The sequence below is a fragment of the Oculina patagonica genome, chromosome 2 (genome assembly GCF_052425735.1).
Source record: "Oculina patagonica isolate OP01 chromosome 2, crgOcupat, whole genome shotgun sequence".
In the NCBI taxonomy this organism is placed as follows: Eukaryota; Metazoa; Cnidaria; class Anthozoa; order Scleractinia; family Oculinidae; genus Oculina; species Oculina patagonica.
The window spans coordinates 21,644,200-21,660,893 of record NC_135759.1 but is presented as its reverse complement, the minus strand read 5'-3'; the positions used below and the strand labels follow the sequence as shown (position 1 = coordinate 21,660,893).

Here is a 16,694-nt window from a genome sequence, read left to right as displayed (position 1 = left end):
CTCAGAATTTTTCTTTGTCCCATGCTCGTGTCATGTAGAACATCTTATCTTTATGAAAAAAGTAATATCACCCACGCTAGAGAAAGGCTACGGGCTCAAAAAAAATTAAAGTTTACTTGATTACAGCTTAACAACGTCAGTGTTTTGAGTGCGGCCTTTGAATAAATACTGGCAAGCTGATGTTTCTTTGTTTCCTTTTGAAGTGCATTTCACACTTAAAGGTGAGAAAAAATTGATCAATACTGCAGCAATAAACCAAAAATCAGGTGTTCTAGAGTATAGCCATTGAATACACTTTTTAGAGCGGCGAATGATTACAGTAATTTTAATTTCTTTTAGTTGAGGAGTTTGCCATTAAATGATGCCCTTGTCTGGTAGTTGACACAAATTTACAAAAGCTGTTTCCTGTCGGTGGATTTTGTTAATTTAAAGGGGTAATGGATAGATGCAATGTCATATTCTTCAGTAGAACGTCATATGCTTTTGTTTCTAAAGAGCGGTTGTTAATTTATACTGAAAGAAATGAGAAAAGTACACATAGGTCTTAACGAGCACGAATGAAACGGACAATTAAGTTTTTTTTTTCGCTGCTATTAAGATTTCATCTAGAGATCGCTCGATCCAAAAAGCTTCTGGGATCACTGAAACGCTACGGAAAAGAAAAAACGTTTTTACCAAAAAAATATACGACGATCGCGAATCTACGAAAATCGACTCAGGAACAATTACAAGTTCATGTGACCAGGCTGATTCATTAGTAGTAATTAGCAATAACATTTGCCGGATAAGGAGCTTCGGTTGTAAAAGCTTTCATTAACAGTTTCTTCTAGCCTCAATTATGAACGAGAGCCTCGAATCGCACGATCATGAACACGAACACATTGAAGGCGAGATTCCAACAGCAACGGTGTCGCTTTTGGCAGGAATTTGTAGTTCGTTGTTTGGCTTAGTCGCTTTTTTAACAAACAGTGTACTCCTGTTTACCCTCTACAAAGACCCCTACAAGTATTTCCGAGCGCGAGCTACTACTTTTTTTGTGGTAAGTCTCTCGCTAAGTGATTTCATTGGGGGATCCTTCGTACAGCCCTTGTATTCGGTGTACATGTTTTGCCTTACGGCTGGAGTCGACATACAGAAGCTCTACAAGATTTCGTTTATTTCCTCTCATGTCAGCACCAAGATTTCGATCCTGACAGTGGTCGCATTATCAGTCGATAGATATTTGGCCATCAAGCTTTCATGGAAGTATAAAGCGCTCATAACTGCGCGTAGAGTCATTGCGTGCAACACTTTGATCTGGCTCTTCTGTGGAATATTTGAAGCGTCGCACTTGATCATCACTGGAACAGAAGAAATATTCCATTCTGTTGATCTTCACCTGCAAACCACAGTTCCACTGGCAACCCTGTGCGCTGTCTATACGGCGACATACATTGAATTTCGTCGCTATTCACGAAACGTTGTCTTTGTGCGAGCTAACGCAGGCGGGAGATCGCGCGTTTTCGTCCGAAATATCGCGCTCGAGAAGAAGATCGCTTTAACCGTTGTGTTAATTATCATTGTGCTTTTTATTTCGCTTTCTCCTTATTTAATCGTGATCAATTTGGAGGAGCATTGCCACGAGGCGGAAAACAGCGGCGTATGTAGCGATCTAGGTTTTATAATCACTAGAGCGTTGTCTGTACCCATGTTGTGTGTCAGTTGCGCGTTGAATCCATTTCTGTACGCGTGGAGAATTCCTCAATTCAGACAAGCTTTAAGATCGGTTGGTCGCACGACTTGTGTCAGATTTAGACGCCGAAGCCGCACCGTTAGTACTTTATCAAACGGAATCCATACAGCTCTGGCGTCTGCGAGTTTGGTTGAACAGAACACTCCTGTAGGGTACCATGTTCCAAAAAAGCAAGCACCTTGTACGTTAACTCTACATTTCTGATCTCCGCTCGTGTTTTCAAATGCAGTGCCCTTGGCTTCTTTGTTTGTTATTAACCATAAGTGAAAGGTGGATTGCTATAAGAAGCTCATGCATGACTTTCTCACTTTGGGAAGCTTTCGTTACCAACACGGAGTCGCCTGTATTTAGTTTGCATTTGAAAACAAGAAACGCAATGGCCTCTTTGCGATCGGGCGATGCTGGTGGTACCCAACCTCGTCCCCAGGGTCTTCTCCGTTTTCAAAATGGCGGCAGCAAGTTGATTGTGTTGCTTGAAATCAGGGGGAGGGGGAAGAAAGTCGGCACTTTTCTTTGGAGACATAGCAGTGCCTGGAAACGGTGCGAGTCTATATCAATCAAGCCTTTGCTAAGAAAGACGTCACCCAAAGTTTTTGTTTTCTCAGAAAGATTTAAATTTCAATGACTGCATGCGTGTGAAATGCGAATAATGGCGGTGTTTGCGTTTGATGTTTCACGCCACTGATTTCTCACCTGATGTTTCACGTAACTGAGAATGTTTTGGCGACGTGGAATACCAAGCGAAAAATTGGCCACTATTGACATTTAACAACCAAAAAATGGTAAATCATTTCAGAATCATTGGAGTTATTTTTAATTGGTATAATTCGCAAGCCCTACTTCTGCCAGACTGGACACCGTTATCACTGTTTGTTGAACAAACGAAATGCAAATAGCTATTGTGTTTTGTGCACGGTCAAGACCAAAACATGCGAACTAGAAAATGACTTTGTCAAGCCATTCACTGTGCCCTTAGCAAGCATTCGATAGCTACTACTACACATTAGGTTGCCCGGCACCGCTATGTCCCCTTTTTCAGTCGTGTAACAAAGGAAGTTTCTTCCTCCCCCCCCCCCCCCCCCCTGCTTGAAATGATGTCTAAATTACAAATTGTACTGGAGAAGGGAGGTTTAACATTTGCACGACGAGCTGCCATTTTGAAAACTCGTCGCCGAAACGGTCCTGGGACGACGTTGGGTGGTACCTGCATTGTGTTGTTAGGCAAGACGAGCTTGCTAGAGCGGTTTTCATTTGAGTGTCGAAAGTAAATTGCGTTTGCTTTGGTTTTGCATTACTACGCCTAGTGATTGGCTTAAAAAACTCGCGCCACGTTCTTAGCCAATCAGGAGTAAAACCAAAACCAATCGTGTCTCGCTCGCGCATGTTTTCCCGCGCTTTCTGCCGGCTACATGTATTTGCTTCGAGTTTTGATTGGTTCACTGGATTGTCTGTGCCCTTTGTGATTGGCCAGAGTAATTACTTTGGTTTTGGTTTTACGACACTCAATTGAAAACTGCTCTATCACAGGTGTAAATGGTAACCTGCCAAAATAGTGTAAATGGTAACCTGCCAAAAGCTGTTGTTCCCAAATTTACTGAGTTCTCTGTGTATTCTGTCTTTTCTATGTCACCGCTTTAAATTTAATTCTTTGACTTTTTCCTTTTTCCCTTGATTTTATAAAATTGTAGTCAGTTTGAAAATTTAACAAAAAGCCCGTAAACGAACTGTGTTATTCAACTGTGTTATACTGTTTTATTCAACTTTCCTTGTTACCTTATTTGTGCTAAAAATATTTTAAATCTTTGAACATCAGTTGACAATTGAAACGACTACTTGTTTTGGAATTCTTGCAATAAATAATGTTAGCTCCTCCGCTTTCCAATTAAAATCGAGACCATTCTAGCAAATATGTCATTTACTGCCTAAAATAATCCATCGAAGTTTATTTTTCCATGACTTTCAACAACAGTTGAATGCTTCAAATAACTTTTAAGTGAATATTGAACGCATGCTGTTTTCGATTGAACCTGAATCCAAATAAAAGACTGCGGCTCTCCACCTCGGCCGGATTGTTAGAAAGCTGAGGTTTTAATTTCATCTGTTTAAAAGTGTTTTCATTGCTAATGTTTTCTGGAGTTTGAGATTTTTCAATGTCAGAACTGAAAGACAGAAAATATAATCAGTCTCAATGAAACTGAAGTTATTACTCGGCTAAATTCAATTCCGCTAATCCTGCATGCCTGAAAACACCAAGAGACAGCTAAAAAAGTTGCGTCATAATAAAACTCACTATTCATTCCATCTTGCAAAAAAACAAAACGAAATATAGAATTTTGTTGCTACTGTTTCAAGCCTTATTTAAACACATCAGTCAACTAGGACATACAGAAAAAGGGATCAATTTAGGTTTCTGGGAAACTGCTCACCTACCCCTCCCCAAACCTAACATTTTGCCCAAAGCGATAAGTAAGGGTTAATGTTAGGTTTGGGGAGGGGGTAGGTGAGCAGTTTCCCAGAAACCTAAATTGATCCCAGAAAAGATTAGATGGCAAAATCTGGCAAACAAAAGAAAAACTGTCAGCAATTATTTCGAAATATTTGTTTTTCACTCTTGGTTGTTATTTAGGATAGCATTCATTTTTGGAGGTCGATGATCTGATGATCTGATCTGATGATTCCATAAATTACAGGAATGACATTCTTGCTTCAAGTTCTTTCAACTCCAACAGTTTTGTCTCATTTAATCCTACTAGTAAAACGAAGAAGTAAGAATGTTGAATATTTGAACGTGATACTTTCGACGCGTTGGGCGGTGCACATTGTAAAAAACAAGCCTTGCTGTTTGTATTTTCTTATGTTTTTTTTTTTCTCACGTCGCTGGGACGTGGAGGAAACTAATCAAAGTAATACTGCGAAAGTAAACAAAAGACACAAATGCTAATGAAAAAGAGTCGCAGAAAATGAGGAAAGTTTATTTGATATATGTCAGAGAAAGATGAGATGAATTAATCTGGGTAATCCTCATTTTCTCGAAATTTAAAATACCCAATCAACATTGATTATTCTTCTATCCATTTTACTAAAAATTGAAAAAGCATTTCAGCTTTTGTCCCAGGTGTGGTTATGTTTTTATATATATAAATTTTCTATATCAATTATTGTCTATAAATTTTAAGCACGGCTTCTCTGTAAAAATGATTCGAGTTTCTAATACTCATTTATCATCGGACGATCTGCAGGTTTTTCATAAAAATTAAAAGTCCATGGCGAGTAAATTTGCTATTTTGGTCGTAGGTTAAATAACCTTTCCGATTCAAAGAAATATATCGTAATTTTTTAATATATATATATTGAGGCTCCAAAATATAAAGGCTGCTTAAATTTCAGAAGTGTCAACAATGAAAAAAGTAATATCACCCACGCTGGAGAAAGGCTACGGGCTAAAAAAAAAATCCAATTTTACTTTATTCCAGCTTAACAACGTCAGTGTTTTGAGTGCGGCCTTTGAATAAATACTGGTTAGCTAATGCTTCTTTTTTTCCTTTTAAAGTGGATTTCACACTAATATGTGAGCGAAAATTGATTAATACTCTTGTCGTTTAAACGAAACTGCAACAGATACGGTAAGCCAAAAATCAGTTGTAGTGAAGCCATTGTATACACTTTCTAGAGCAGCGAATGATTACAGTAATTTCAATTTCTTTTAGTTGAAGAGTTTGCCATTAAATGATGCCCTTGTCTGGTAGTTGACACAAATTTACAAAAGCTGTTTCCTGTCGGTGGATTTTGTTAATTTGAAGGGGTAATGGATAGATACAATGTCATTTTCTTCAGTAGAACGTCATACGCTATTGTCTCTATAGAGCGGTTGTTAATTTATACAGTATGCAATGAGAAAAGTACACATAGGTCTTAACGAGCACGGATGAAAACGGACGATTAAGTTTTTTTTTTCACTGCTATTAAGATTTCGTCTAGAGATCGCTCGATCTAAAACGCTTCTGGAAGCAAACGTACGAAAAGGAAGAAACAATTTATCAAAAAAAGCAACAATCGCCGCGAATATACGAAAATCAACTCAGGAACATTTACATGTTCGTGTGACCAGGCTGATTCATTAGTAGATATTAGCAATAACATTTGCCGGATAAGGAGCTTCGGTTGTAAAAGCTTTCATTAACAGTTTCTTCTAGCCTCAATTATGAACGAGAGCCTTGAATCGCACGATCATGAACACGAACACATTGAAGGCGAGATTCCAACAGCAACGGTGTCGCTTTTGGCAGGAATTTGTAGTTCGTTGTTTGGCTTAGCCGCTTTTTTAACAAACAGTGTACTCCTGTTTACCCTCTACAAAGACCCATACAAGTATTTCCAAGCGCGCGCTACTACATTTTTTGTAGTTAGCCTCTCGCTAAGTGATTTCATTGGGGGATCCTTTGTACAGCCCTTGTATTCGGTGTACATGTTTTGCCTTACGGCTGGAGTCGACATGCAGAAGCTCTACAATATTTCGTTGATTTCGTCTCATGTCAGCACCAAGATTTCGATTCTGACAGTGGTCGCATTATCAGTCGATAGATATTTGGCCATCAAGCTTTCATGGAAGTATAAAGCGCTCATAACAGTGCGAAAAGTCATTGCGTGTAACATTTTAATCTGGCTCTTCTGTGGAATATTTGAAGCGTCGCACTCGATCATCACTGGAACAGAAGAAATATTCCATTCTGTTGATCTTCACCTGCAAACTACAGTTCCACTGGCAACCCTGTGCGCTGTCTACGCGGCGACATACATTGAATTCCGTCGCTATTCACGAAACGTTGTCTTTGTGCACGCTAACACTGGCGGGAGATCGCGCGTTTTCGTCCGGAATATGGCGCTCGAGAAGAAGATCGTTTTGACTGTTGTGTTAATTATCATTGTGCTCTTTATAGCGCTTTCTCCTTATTTAATCGTGACGAATTTGGAAGAGCAATGTCATGGGGTGGAAAACAGTGGTATATGTAGCGAGTTAGGTTTTATAGTCACCAGAGCGTTGTCTGTACCCATGTTGTGTATCAGCTGCGCGCTGAATCCATTTCTGTACGCGTGGAGAATTCCGCAATACAGACAAGCTTTAAGATCGGTTGGTCGCACAATTTGTGTCAGATTTAGACGCCGAAGCCGCACCGTTAGTACTTTATCAAACGGAATCCCTACAGCTCTGGCGTCTGCAAGTTTGATTGAACAGAATACTCCTGTAGGGAACCATATTCCAAAAAAGCAAGTAGAACTACAAAATATGTGACTTTTAATATAGCGCTGTTTAAACGGCAAAAATGGACGAAATTTGGCATGAAACTAAATTCGCTGTGCTGCTCTTGCAAGGCGAATAAAAACACAACTTCCACATATTATTTTTATTATTTTTTTTTTTTAATCGTAGTTTGCGTTATGGAGATGAACGTTGTAAAAACATAGTGAGAAATTTTAGAGGAGTCTGCAGTATATCCTAAAATCTGCTTTACAAAGCAGGCCGATTTGTTTTAACATTATTAAACATTTACGACAAAAACAGCCTCGAGGAGTAATTACTTTTACAAAATGGATCAAGATGGTGCAAAATGAATGCTTTTTGACGAGGGGAAGTCTTAAGAACGAAAATAAAGCTTTATCTCTTAGATTTAACAAATATGAATAATGAATAAGTCAAAAAGACTGCAACTTTGATGGAGTTTGCGATAAGGTTTCTGGAATAACAGTAAACCCCATATTTCTTTAAAAAATGATTTCCATAGTAGGTAAAAAATTAATCATTACGACAAATTTCTGCCGATTCTTTTTCTTTAAGCAAACAAAACAGTTTGACTTTATTGTCTATCTAGCGATCAGCAGGCGAAAAGCTAGCCTAAAGGTTTTAATTAGTTTCCTGTCGAGAGTAAATGTTGAAATCGTGAAGATCTTCAAAACAGCATTGTCGATGGCCCCCAAAAGCTACAATCTGACAGGTGCTCAGTTAATTTGCTTTTAAATGCGAACAACTGGAATTTAAATAAGTTGCAGTCTGTTTTTGTCAACGGTTTAAACGCTGTTGAAACGCAATCGCTTCGAGCGAAGAGCGAGATTGATAAACTTTCTTGGATTTGTGACTACTGACTTCCCTGAGATGAACCCAACATCGTCATTAGTGGAACTCTGGTTCAGATATAGAATTCGCTCATTAACCTCTATGATGGACCAAATAAATAATTCTTATGCATTTTATGGTCTAAGTACTGCAGCTATTACGAGACAAGACAAATTAAACCCGGATTAAAGCAGCATTTGACATCTCGTTAACGCCCCGAAGCTCGAAATCCATTAAAGCCAACACCTGCATTTATTTTTTTACCAATTAATTCTTTTTTCAATGTATTTATCTACTTTGCAAGATAGTCCACAAATATGCTAATTTTGGTCTTATTATATGAATAATATCAAGGCTTTGAAGATTTAAAAAAATAAACAGAGTGGTTCGGCCTAGGCCTGAACCTCTCCGTTTATTTTTTAAATTTTTATTATACTGTCTGACCAATTTTCCGAAGATTTTAAGAAATGTAGTAAGACCAAGAGTACAATTCGTTGCGAAGGAAAGTTTCTAACCATCATATTTTGGAAACAAACCTCACACAGGAAAACTTTTTGCGCAGGTTTTTTAATCGGGCGTGGCCGATTTAAGGTTTACCCTTTGGTCGTCCTAGAGCGTAGTCTCCTGGCGCGGCCAAAAAGACGGGGATAGCTCGGGGTTGCTACAAAACCGCTACGGGTGACGCATACCGCAATGGTTTTCATTTTAGTTTTGACAGGAAATCGTTGCAGGCACACTTGGTCGACTTTTGGGTTAATGTGTAATCAGGTTGTGTTTTTTTGCTTCGGCGGAAGGACAGAGAAAAAAAGCTTACGGTGCAAAGTACAGTATGGGGCCCAGTTCTCGGCCACTTTTGACGTAAACTTGTATTTCTTACCTCAGAAGAACCGCAGGAACTTGAAATTTCTCGCAGAGCTAGCTACATTATTCAGCTTTTTGGTGTAAAGCTATCGACCGGTCAAAAATTAATTTGCCCGAGCAATAATAAAAATAAAAGCTCCATTTGTGGGCCCAGTTCTCGGCCACCTTGGCCCAGTTCTCGGCCACTTTTAACGTAAACTTGTATTTCTTACCTCAGAAGAACCGCAGGAACTTGAAATTTCTCGTAGAGCTAGCTACATTATTCAGCTTTTTGGTGTAAAGCTATCGACCGGTCAAAAATTAATTTGCCCGAGCAATAATAAAAATAAAAGCTCCATTTGTGGGCCCAGTTCTCGGCCACCTTGGCCCAGTTCTCAGCCACTAAAAAGCTTGTGCGTAATTATCTGTAAAAAAATGCTCAATTAATTTTCACAGTCATAAAATCACTCTGTAAACCTATTTATACTATATCGATCCCAAATTATTTTTATGATGCTTTGTTTTACTTTAGAAAAGAAGGATTTTAACGCGCCTAGTTGCCTATGTGCAGGTTCTGGCAAAACCGCATTGTGTGACCCGTGCATTTAGATGGTTTATTTTGCAGTGAAAAGGTCTTGAAATATTTAGGTGTTGTAGAAATAATAGACAAGACAAGAGTCAGCTCAAAACTTAGAGATAAGATTGAACTTTATTTTTAAAACATTTATTTCTTTCATTCTGGCAGCAGCAGATGAAATTATATTAAAAACCAAGCGCTAAGCTGTGATAGCGAGCAGGGTGGCCGAGAACTGGCAAATACGCAAACGTCGCAAGAAAAAATTTCGAAGTAAATTAAGACCAAAAAATACAACGGTTCAACGAAAAGTTAACTAAAGCAGAAAGCTGAATTATTCTACGTTTCACATGCCAAAAATTAGCTCGTATGGTGGGGGCTTTTGGATAAAATACGAATTTAACTACATCCATGAATTTGGAGCCGTAAACAAACAACTACCTCCGCGTAAACTCGACGTGTGAGCTTTCTATATCGAATTGAACGATCAAACTCAAGATACTTAAAGCACATGAATCAGTCTATCGTTTGAAGGAAATACCTTTTCTTTTTGATTCAACTGGAGTGTGAAAAAACGCGTTAAACACAAAGTGGCCGAGAACTGGACCCGGCCGAGAACTGGGCCGATATATTCACCATTGTGAAATTGCACTTACTTTGACAAGTTAAAGTTATTTTTGTAAATGAAAAAGGTAACGTCATTGATGTCACGCAGTGTTTTTTTTAGCAAACTAGATGGTTTGCTGGTTTCTGACTATGAATGGGGGTGTGATCTTGCGGTATATTTTTTGAGTTTGACTCCGCCGTAAAACTTTTTTTTTATTTAGGAAGAACTGTGTCGATTTTCATTTCGAACAATTGGTCGTCAAGTCGTTTGTCACAAAGAGTAGAATGTTTGTACAGCATGTTTTGGAATTATTTTAGATTTGGTTAGTAAGACGCTTCTGAAGACCTGAGCAAAACATTGGGAATGTACAGTATTAATAGGAACTTGAATGGAATTTTTCACAAGTTGGATAAAGGTATCAACTGAAAAAAAAAGGAATTCAAAATGAGAACTTGGATTTTGTTGTAATTAAATTTTATCGCGGATTGGATGCATAATATCACGGCTTTGAAAGTCTTCAAATAATTAGAAAGGTTCCTTTCTTCCTTTTGATCTTATTGTTATTTTCATGTATTGATTATTCGAAAGTGGTTTTCGTTGATACGAAAAAAAAAACGGGTTTTCACTGAATTGCTTGAAGTATTTTTAGACGTGATAATATTGGCTTAATCAAATTACATTGTGCACGAAATATTTGTTATTCTTTTGTCTTGAAACTTTGAGGAAATTGAAATTTTTGTTTGACAGTAGTGTATGAAAGGCATTTTATAGAACTGAATAAAAAATAAGAAACATTGATAAAGGTTATTTCAAAGATTTATTTTGCCTGATTTTGAAGGGTTTCAGGAGTTTTAAAGAGTGCTGGTAAACGGCTGTATGTTGTTTGTGATTACGGATCTTATTTAGTTTCGAACGCTCTAATTTTTGAAAGGTTAAAACAGGTTAAAACCGGGCGGTTTCATGAGTTTTTTGGGTAGAAAGGTACGGTGGTGGTAAAAAAAAATGTTTAGAAAGGAATGACTGTAGTAGCACGTAAGTCGGAGGTTTGCGTGAGTCACGGGGTATAGTATGCGTGAGCTGGATTTCCGGCGTCATAACGGCATGTTTTGTTTACTGAAAGATACACTCGACGTTTAGTTAGCTTAGTCGGCTTGGGAAACTATTTTAAAAATGAATGTTGTAATAGTTAATTAATAGTAATCTAGAATTAACCCACGCTCGATTGGAGTCTGTTCTGGATTCGCGCTACCTTTTCGCCGCGAAGGAATTTTGTAAAATTTCGCTAGTGGAAAGAGGTACTGTAAGAACAGTATCAATAACTCAAAAGGAGGAACTTCTTTGTAGCTCTGAATTAAGACGTATGATAAAATTTTAGAATAAGAAACTTTCGATATATGGTTTTCATATTGTTTTTGTCAATTTCCTTTTGTGGCAGATTTTTTGAGAATCAGCTTTTCTTTCGTGTGATGACAGACACAGGACAGAACGAGAGGTGGATGAGAAAGATGCGGAAGATGAATAGGCACCGAAAAACGACAAGAACCGTCAAGGACTTATCTTTAGAGGGCGGGGAGTTTTGGCATACTGTATTTCGAGGACTGGACTGGACTAGTAAAACGCGGACTAGTAAAACGCAGACTTGTAAAACGGGGACTAGTATAACGCGGACTAGTAAAACGCGGACTTGTAAAAGGCGGACTAGTAAAACGCGGACTAGTAAAACGCGGACTTGTAAAACGAGGACTAGTAAAACGCGGACTTGTAAAACGCGGACTTGTAAAACGAGGGCTTGTTAAGCACGGACTTGTAGAACGCGGACACTAAACGGAAACTAAACGGTTTAGCGAGCGAAACAATTTGTGTTTGAAGCTCTTGTGTGTTTCTTCGACGGCATATTTCTAGCTTTTTTGAGCACTCTATGGTCTGTTTTAGCGTGGAGATGTTTTTGCAGTATAGCACATGTTCGTTCTGCAAACCCCTACTAAAACAACGGGATTGATGCTATGAGTTGTGTGCATATGCTTCTTTCTTTCCACTACTTGACGTCTGTTGAGTGCAGTCGTTTGTATTGCTCGCACGAGGTAGAACGGGGCCCGTCCAGAAATCAACAGTCAATCGTAAATAAAGGTGACGGGCCTACACGACTCCTACGTTCGTGACATTGGAATATTTGCCGTTAAATGTTTAAGTTCGGTCTTTCGACCTTATTTGCTTCTGACTTCTTTCTGAGGGTACTGTTTTAATTTGGGGGCAGTATGTGGTAAATAAAGGTGACGGGCCTACACGACTCCTACGTTCGTGACATTAGAACATTTGCCGTTATATGTTCAAATTCGGTCTTTCGACCTTATTTGCTTCTGACTTCTTTCTGAGGTTACTGTTTTTTTGAGACATTATGTATTGAAGAGAGCCGTAAGATGATTGTGGCCAAGGAATTCGAAGTGTCTAGAGGCGTTTTACAAGTCCGCGTTTTACTAGTCCAGTCCAGTCTACAAGTTAAAGACACATCAAGACCACCCCACTGTGAATTGCCATAGCACAGACAAAATTATAGTCAATATCTTATGTGTTTTTAAGAGAATTACATAAGAACCAAGGCATGTCTTGTCTTGCCTTACATTGACATGCAATAATTTGGAAATACTAAGCTCGTAACAGTTTAAGACAGAATCCATCAGGAATTTGAGTAACATTAATTTTAGTTACGCAAAAATTGAGCACCAGAATAATTTAAATCCTTGTGTTCTTTCATACCTTGTTAAAGGCTTGACATGTGACAACACCAACATAACACCAACAACAGTTCTTTATCAGTGGGGATTGAAGAAAAAAATGGAAACATCATCACACAGTTGACCCCCATGCAAAAACACTCCAGGATGTCACGGGACTGTTTGGTGTCCGTCTGCCAATTTCTAACTTCAAATTCCAATGTTAAATTCACATTAAATTTTCAATATTTCTTAGTTGTCTAAATTTTACTAATTCTTTTAAAAAAACTATCACCTGCCAAACATCCCCAAAAATCACTCAAAAAATTACAAAATACCGCAATACATAGATACATGGGATGAGTGAAGTTTCCTTGTATTCCTTGAAACACCAACAAGATATTTCCGTTTAAGGTGGCTGATAATGGGTTTCAGTATTTCCCAGTCCTTATACTTTGGTTCAGTACTAAAAGCCTTCATCAATTGCTATTACAGTAATGGTATGAAACAAATGTTCAATCATTCATCAACAAGTTGTGATCATTTTCTTGACAATAGTAGTTCCCCGGTAAACAGTTGTAGTACTGTCCCATCAAAGTGCAATGCCTGGAAAATACCGAAAAGCACACGACCGTCAGGTGAAACCGCACCTTACAGTATTACCAATACACTGCACTTTGCTAAGTCAAACTTTACATTGTCTAGTCGTCTACTTCAATCGTTTATTTGTATTGTGTGAGATACATTTATAAATTGAAACCATCATGTCATTAAGTAATAATGCAATCTCGACAACGTTCTAGATATTATATTATGCACACTAATACAGCTCATGCAAGCCCTGTGACTTACACAAACACAGTCGGACTGAGTGCTACTTAAGTAACTGCTTCGTGGTTTCTGCTGTACTGAACCCTGCCTTTCAAGGCAAAGCGCCCGATTTTAAGCTTCTCAAGCTTCTCAATGTTCTTGTTTCCAAATGAAGAGGCCTTGAAACTGTTCAAATCACGGCCATATTTGACAAGTCTCGTGAGCAGAAGAGAAAAAAAAACCTAAAAATTCAAACAGCGCTGTAGATGTGGAAATTATAATCAGTTTCAAAACTAAAGAACGTCCACATGCTTAATGTGACGTATCGATCGTTCTTATAAAATTAACATTAAAAAAGTTATGATATAAAAATAATAAACACTTGTATTTGAGGACTTTATTTAGTAGCGTTCCTTTCTTATGTGTAAATGGTTATCGTTTACATCAGATTACATTAAAAGAGAAGCCTTTGTTATCTCTGATTTGTAAATTAAAATCCGAACTCAACCTATTTTCCTCTGTGTTCGAGGACTGGTACTAGTTACGCAGGCGCAATGATAATCTTTGCAAAGCAGGTCTTCTTCTAATAAAATAATATTGGGGCTTGGGAACGAGCATGCTTGACGTCATTTACCTTATTAACATGTAAATCGCAAATTGTTTTTCAAATTAAACACGAAACGTCAGACGTTATTTCAATGTAATTATCCCACGATCACCATGACTCCGAATTGAAACAATAAATTATCGTGTTATCGGTTAATTGATGAATACTGCACTAAATAAAATAAAAACACATTAAATTTGCAAGGACCACGTGACCGTAGCGAAAAAGAAGTACCGGATCTTCTCACTGTAGAGGATCTAATCAGCTATAACTGAAGAATTAAAGACGATAAAATGAAAGCTAGGCTAATTAAACGGTATGGGAGTATATTTAAATTCCAATATTTCGGAAGGCATGGCTTTCCTCCTTTAGAGTCTTACAGAGAATGACTCTTAAGATTAAACGTTACAAATTTAAAATTTGGAAATATGGGGCTTGGGATCGAGAATGGTTGACGTCATTGACGTTATGAATATGTAAATCGCAAATTGTGTTTCAAAACAAGAAACGTCAGATGTTATTTTTAAAGTGATCATCCCATGATCACAATTACTCCGAATAGAAACAATTAATTATCGTGTTAACCGTTAGTTGCTGAATTACGCATTGAATCTAAACACATAGTGCAAAACAACAACAACGGCCAAATTTAGTAACAGCACGCACAAATGACGCAAAAGGAAAAATACGGGGCTCCATTGAAAAGCACTACGGTGAAATAGACTCACTGTTTAAATGTTGTTATTTTTATTTATTATTACTTATTGTTAAAAATATAATCAGGAAAAATTACTGTGGATTGTGACCTGTAATAGAGTAATTAAACTTAATAAACACTATAAACAACATTTGGCTCCTATTGGGTAATTAATCTTACCATCAATCATGAGTGAAGAAAAACATCAAAGCACTTAAAACAACGAACTTGCACGATTCATAAAGCTAAAAATAAACTGCCAATTTTAAATGTTCTGAACAATTTAACATCGTAAATCCTTTGGATACCCGATGTCAAATTGTCCAGAACATTAATTTTTTTTTTCACCAGTTTTCGCTAAAGTTGGTTTGGAAATGAAATTATGTCGAAACAACAATAACAATGATACTGCCTGTGTGTCACGTTTTGGTTCTTAGAGTTTATACCGTTAATTTCGGGTTATTATTGGTGGCAACAATGCCACAAACAAAACAGCCAATAGCTGAGCAGGGTTCAGCTTGTTTTGTGTCAAGGCTAATTGAGGTTAGTGTTACCGATAATTGCTTCTGAGCAATAACAACAAGCTAAGTAACATACGATTACAAACAGAGTATTTGTTTTTCAGTTATTCGAGCTGATCACATGCAATACCATCAAAAAAACAGCCAATAGCTGTGCAGAGTTCGGCATGTTTTGGGTCAAGGCTAATATTTAGGTTGGTGTTACCGTTAATTGCTTCTGAGCAATAACAACAAGTTTAGTGCCATATAAAAAAATTAAAACATAGTTTGTTTTTCAGTCGAGCGGATCACAATACCACCTACAAAACAGCCAATAGCTGTGCAGAGTTAGCTTGTTTTTGCTTTTTTGGGTCAAGGCCAGTTTAGATTGGTATTATCGCTAATTGCCTGTGAGCAATAACAACAAGCTTAGTACCATATATAAAGCGATTACAAACAGTTTGTTTTTGAGTCATTCGAACTGATTGCAAAAGAAGTGCAGAGCGTCGAAGGGCCGCGTTGAGCTGTTTGGCTGACAACACTAGTACTCACACCGCTCATCTGAATGGAAGTCACGATGTCCGCTCAGCGAGGAACAAGCAAGAGGTCCAGGAATGGCGAATTTTCACAGACTGGCAAACAATCCACGAAAATGAACGAACTTTTCCCCGCAAAAGTTCAAGAATTGTCCCCAAAGATTGAAGAGCTGCGTCCAAAGGCCTTGTCCTCGGAACCAGCCATGTTCCCGGCTCCAAATCCTCAAGATCGCCGCAAGGTTAGCTCATCACTAACACGTAAAACGGAGAGGGAACTAAACGAATCTTTTATTCTGAGCCAAGGGATAAAGTTAACAGCGGCAGCTAAAGATTTGAGCGACGAGAAGTGGCGTTTGCTGTACGAAGACATTTTCAAGCCTCTTGACTTTTATTCCATTTTACACGAACGCAGGAAAGAACTTTGCTCGGACTGATCTAGATAAAAACGTGAATTTTCTGTTCTGTATATTAGTATTTTGGTTTGGTTTCCACTTGTGTATTTGAAGAAATAACAGCATGAACGAAGATCGGTATCCAATCCAAAAGAATTAATTATGTAACACTAGTCGACATAGTTTACCATACCCGTCACAAACCATGTTGTTCTGATCATTCTGAAACTAAATTTTGTCCTTTTATTTTATTTTTTATAGAAACAATGACAACGTTTGAAATAAGCGCTTTCTGGATTGTATGCTATGACTTTCATCCTTGTGTGCTGTCTTGTCAGAACTGAAAAATCAAGGCGGGGAATTTCATGTAACGCTAAAATTATTTAAAGGGCTGATGGTTTTATGCCTGCGCATACTAAATCTTTAAATCGTACAATGGTTACCTCGTCGCAGCATTCAATTGCAGATTTTTTACCAACGATGTTTAAATTCACATTTCCTCAGTTTTGTTGGAACGTTACGCTAGCGCTTTTGCAGAAAATAGCTCCTAACTGGACAAAACCCTTCTATGTACTTAAT

General features: G+C 38.0%; 3 protein-coding genes across 3 annotated transcripts in view; all 3 read left to right on the top strand.

The window, feature by feature from the left end:
* The window catches only part of LOC144643512 (nucleolar complex protein 3 homolog), a 115,023-nt gene that overhangs the window by 42,629 nt on the left and 55,700 nt on the right, over positions 1–16,694 (top strand). The gene's annotated exons all lie outside the window — the stretch shown is intronic.
* LOC144643542 (adrenocorticotropic hormone receptor-like) overlaps positions 582–16,694 on the top strand; it is a 64,982-nt gene continuing 48,869 nt past the window's right edge. The window contains exon 1 of the mRNA XM_078502841.1: positions 582–3,062. Coding sequence (XP_078358967.1) covers positions 839–1,936 — 1,098 coding nt within the window. The 5' untranslated portion in view covers positions 582–838 and the 3' untranslated portion in view covers positions 1,937–3,062. The remainder of the gene's footprint in view (positions 3,063–16,694) is intronic.
* On the top strand, positions 4,486–7,126 carry LOC144643468 (adenosine receptor A3-like). Its single transcript, XM_078502730.1, has one exon. The coding sequence runs from the start codon at positions 5,934–5,936 to the stop codon at positions 7,020–7,022; it is 1,089 nt and encodes a 362-aa protein (XP_078358856.1). The 5' UTR covers positions 4,486–5,933; the 3' UTR covers positions 7,023–7,126.

What these genes read in the sequence shown, in the direction of transcription:
- LOC144643468 (XM_078502730.1), top strand. Translation starts at nt 5,934, where the DNA reads ATGAACGAGAGCCTTGAATCGCACGATCATGAACACGAACACATTGAA.